This window comes from Tribolium madens, unplaced genomic scaffold (assembly GCF_015345945.1).
Source record: "Tribolium madens isolate multiple individuals breed KSU strain unplaced genomic scaffold, Tmad_KSU_1.1 Scaffold_19;HRSCAF=116;Tcas5.2_LG9, whole genome shotgun sequence".
NCBI lineage: Eukaryota > Metazoa > Arthropoda > Insecta > Coleoptera > Tenebrionidae > Tribolium > Tribolium madens.
This window is the reverse complement of record NW_025400983.1, coordinates 3,780,908-3,785,326: the sequence shown is the minus strand read 5'-3', so window position 1 is coordinate 3,785,326 and position 4,419 is coordinate 3,780,908. Positions and strand designations below refer to the sequence as shown.

At 31.2% G+C, this 4,419-nt stretch overlaps 1 protein-coding gene across 1 annotated transcript in view; it reads right to left on the bottom strand.

Moving 5' to 3' along the window:
• Positions 1-2,640: 2,640 nt before the first annotated feature.
• Positions 2,641-4,419, bottom strand: part of LOC123014639 (homeobox protein Hox-A4-like) — a 37,040-nt gene continuing 35,261 nt past the window's right edge. Inside the window, exon 2 of the mRNA XM_044413852.1 lies at positions 2,641-3,224. Coding sequence (XP_044269787.1) covers positions 2,842-3,224 — 383 coding nt within the window. The 3' untranslated portion in view covers positions 2,641-2,841. The remainder of the gene's footprint in view (positions 3,225-4,419) is intronic.

Genomic DNA, 4,419 nt, shown 5'->3' with positions numbered 1-4,419 from the left:
GAAATTTATGTTTGGTCTACCGGTTACCTCGCTATATATTTTAAAATTTAAGTACATATGAGAGACCGACAAAAACCTGGTTTTGTTTTTTCATCAAAATGCTAATTGATCTCGCGTATAATTAGCGCTAACGAGTTGATTCGAAACCGTAAAATGCTTTGATTGTGGCTTTGAGTGGGCCGACCTTTGAGAATTCCGCTGGGAGTTGGGTGTTACACACCGGTGTCAAATCCGATGGCTTAAACGACGGGTTAAGGGGTGGTCTCACCTTTGGCGGTGTCTTATATCGCAATTAGAGATGGGAGCCTGTCATTAGTCCAGATAACGACATAACTAGACAAATGGGCACGAGTTGATCGTTTCAAATTATACCCCCAAGCCGCTCTCTAATTTCGGACGCCGCGAACACCTACTGACGGGATTTGGGCACCGCAAAAGGGCACAGACCTCGCAAAAAATGTCACAATGGCAGAGTGCCGACGAGGGGCGGACTCTGAATTTCAATAAACAAAAAATATTGGTTTTGCAATTTCAAGGCGTCGAAACAAAAGCACCACAACGATTTTTGGAACTCCTCGCAACCAGTTTCGGGAACCCATCATCAGGAAATTACACATAATTCGGATTATAAATAAACAAAAAAATGTGCTTTTCACTTTATTTTCTTAAATTCAATAGTAATAAAAGTTTTTCGAATTCTGTTTCGATACCAGAAAAAAGCCCTCATCAGAACAATTAAAATATTTACGTTTTTTAAACGTGTTTTATTTCTTCCATAATTCAAATTACAAATAAATTAAAGTGCTTGGATTTTAAATTGATTTAAGTGTACCTACCTATACAAGGTGTTAAAAAAATGTAAAATATTTCAGAAGCTAACAGTCCACAAAAAACAAAAAAGTCTTAATAAACATGGGTCTGCAAAGTAACGGTTTTGGAGATATGGAAAATTATTCGTTTTTTTTTAAACATTTATTTGCAATTTGTTCGAACAAAAAAGAGAAGCTTCCATTCTATTCTAAAAATTTAGGTATTCATTCGATTTCTCCGAAACTATTACTTACAGACCTATGTTTAATAAGACATATTTGTTTATTTTGGTTCATACAATCTTTTTTTAACTCCCTGTAGATAACTTGAATTAATTTTTTGATTAAAATCCATTTTTTTCTTAGTTATTTGGCGGAGGTGGCTTCGTTTAAAACACCCTGTAAATACAGCATTGCACTAAAAATAAATAAATGCACTTTAACCACAATTATTTTCACATGAATCACCCTGTACCTCTTAGAAATTTTGAAATTACTTCTGATGTACATTGTACAAACTTTATTTTGAAGTTACTTATTTGTCTAATTATACGTTATTCCATTTATTGTCTAAAAGTACAAAGTGATTCTGGGGTGATTTCCCCAAATATGCATAAATGTAGGTGCATTTTTATTTGTCAATAAAGTGCAGCCACGATTATTCCCACTTGAATCACCCTGTAGTAAGTATTTGGAAACAAAATTACAAATGTGCTTTGTTTTTATATCTAAAAAAACTTCTAATTGGCTGTTTCTTAAACTATTGTCAAAATGTAGAGGATGATTCGGGTGAGGTGACTCTGAAAGCAAAAAAGCATAAATGCACATGTTTTATTTGTTTTAACAATGCAACCATGACTATTTTCACTTGAATCACTTTGTAATTCTCGAAATATTTTGACATTAATTATTTTTATTCCTAAGCAAAATAACTTACAATTTTATAAAACAAGAATTTTTCAACTGAAAATGTTGATTTATTGTTAAATGTACAGAATGTTTTTGTTGAGTTGCCTCTACCCTGTATCTCCAAAATTTAACTAATAAACGCTTAAATGTACGTTTTATTTGTCACAAAGGTGCCTTGAATCACTCTGTAGTTGTCTCAAAATTGCAAATGTGCTGCAGTTTTTAAATTAAAATTACAAGATTTTATTCAAATATGCTTAATTAGACGGTTCTTTGACATGTGTCAAAGTATACAAAGTGATTCAGATAAGATGATCGTTTAAATCACCTCTAAAATTAAGCTTGACGTAAATTATTTTCTGTTTACAGGTAAAGTAATTTTTTAATTTGATCTAAAAATACCTAACTGAAGGTTTTTTATTAATTGTCAATTTGTACAGGGTGATTCGGCTGATATGGTTTCAGTAAAATAACTTGCTGTATTTACAAAATTGCAAATTACAAATGGTTTTGATTTCTAAAAATTTCTAAAATTTTTATAAATCATTAAAGCAAAAGTCGCAGAAAGATAATAAAGACTTAAATCGTATCAACAAATAAAAAAACAATAAAAAAGTTTAAACATCTGAAACGATTTAAATCAAGAATACATTTTTCGAACTTTAAATTTGATGAAAATAAAATTGAAATTTAAAAAACCTGAAAAATTTGTGGATACTTACCTACCTTTTTTTGCCCCAAAATATTTATTAATTTGAGTCGGTGATGCGCCACGTGATAAGGCGTCTTTTGCAATTATTATTAAGCGGAAACAGTGTTATTTTCCCTCGTATCAAATTGCTCCACGACCGGAAACAGCAGCTGAAAATATGTGATGGCAAACTGAAATAAAAGCGGCATTTCATATTTCGTACATGTTTATTTCTCATCCACATTGACGCTAGGACAGATTTAAGTACTAAAGCTCTATATAGTACACATTTTAAGTATATTAAAATATTGCAAATACCCGTCAAATAGACGAAAAACTTCAATAAATTATCTAATTACATGTTAGCATAATTTTTACAACTTTTACAAACACAAAAACTATGTACAGTATTTACACCTCGTTCGGAAAGTCTCACTTTTCCGTCGTCACCACCAAGTTTTTGGGACAGTCGTCTTCACTGATCACGGTTTTCTTCTTCAAAATCCCCAAGTCTTGCACGTTTTCGAGGAAGCTTTTGTGCGCTGTGAGCAGTTTTGCACTCTCGACGTCCTTTTTGAGCTCCTCCATGTCCCTTTTGAGCTTGGCTCGCCGGTTTTGGAACCACGTGATGACTTGGGCGTTGGTCAGGCCGAGGCTGGAGGCGATTTCGTCGCGATCGGCAGGACTGAGGTATTTTTGGTAAAGGAACCTTTTCTCCAATTCGAAAATCTGGTGGTTGGTGAAGGCCGTCCGCGATTTTCGCTTCTTCTTCGGCTGCTGGCGGCCGTTGAACAGGTTCAGGTGGCTCTGGGCGTCTGAAACAATCAAAAATAAAATTCAATTTTGTCTAAAAACGCAGTGCAAATTATTTGTATTATACAAAAGAAATAAAAGAAAAAAACAACAAGCTCAAAAAAATCTACCTAATTACAATTTTATTTAACTCTTTTGAGAAATTCCTTGATAAGTTTGAGAAAGCATTTTAATGTATTCTGTTATTTTTTTAAATTTCGACAAAAAAATGAAAAGATATTTAATTTGTTTAAAACGAAGCAAAAATAATTAGAATTAGGTACTACAAAAAAAGCAAGAGAAAGAAGCTTTGAATAACTTATCAAGCTCAAATAAATTTAATCACAATTTCAACAAAGCGGAAAACTGTATTAGCTGCAAACGTGCAACGATATGTATCACGTTTTATTTTGCTATTTATGAATTAGAGCCAGTTTTATAATTTAATTAAAGGAACTTTAAAATTAACGTCGGTTTAAAATGTGACATTTTTGTCAAGAAGTTCGTAGTAACCAGCACATTCTAAACAATATTTAATTTGAAGCTCCTTTAAATTCCATTATTAAACTGGCCTTAGGGCCAATTTCATAATAGAATTAGAGGCACTTTAAAGTTAATGTTGGTTTAGAATTGCTGATTACTATGGACAAAAATTTGATATTCTAAACCAACATTAATTTTAAAGACCCTTTAAATCGATTATGAAACTGGCCCTTAGTCTGAGATATTATTACTTTTAAGGTTTTTTTTTGAAATTCATTAAAAATTCAACACAAAAAGTGTAAACAAATTAGTTGTTTTCTTGTTAGTAATGGATTTTGTTTACAAAAAAGTTAAAAATTATTAGAATTGTGTAAAAACGAGAAATAAAGCTCAATTTTAACAAAGCGGAATAAAAGTTAGTTGTATGACATATGTAACATGTCTATAGTTTAGAAATTATTAAAAAAATATATTACTTCTTGTTTTTATATTTAAAGTTTCTAGAATTTTTGCTAAAAATTTTTAAATTGCATTAAATGCAAAAAAAATAATAATGGGAAAAAGCTTTAATTGCAGTGGATGAAAAAAAAAATCTAACTACAATTTCAATAAATCTGAAAACTCAAGCTAGCAGTATGAGCTCTAGGAGAAATTACATATTGCCTTCTTTTTTTTTGAAATCTAATAAAATTTAAAAAAATAGTAAAACATTTTAAATAAAATAAGAGAGAAAAA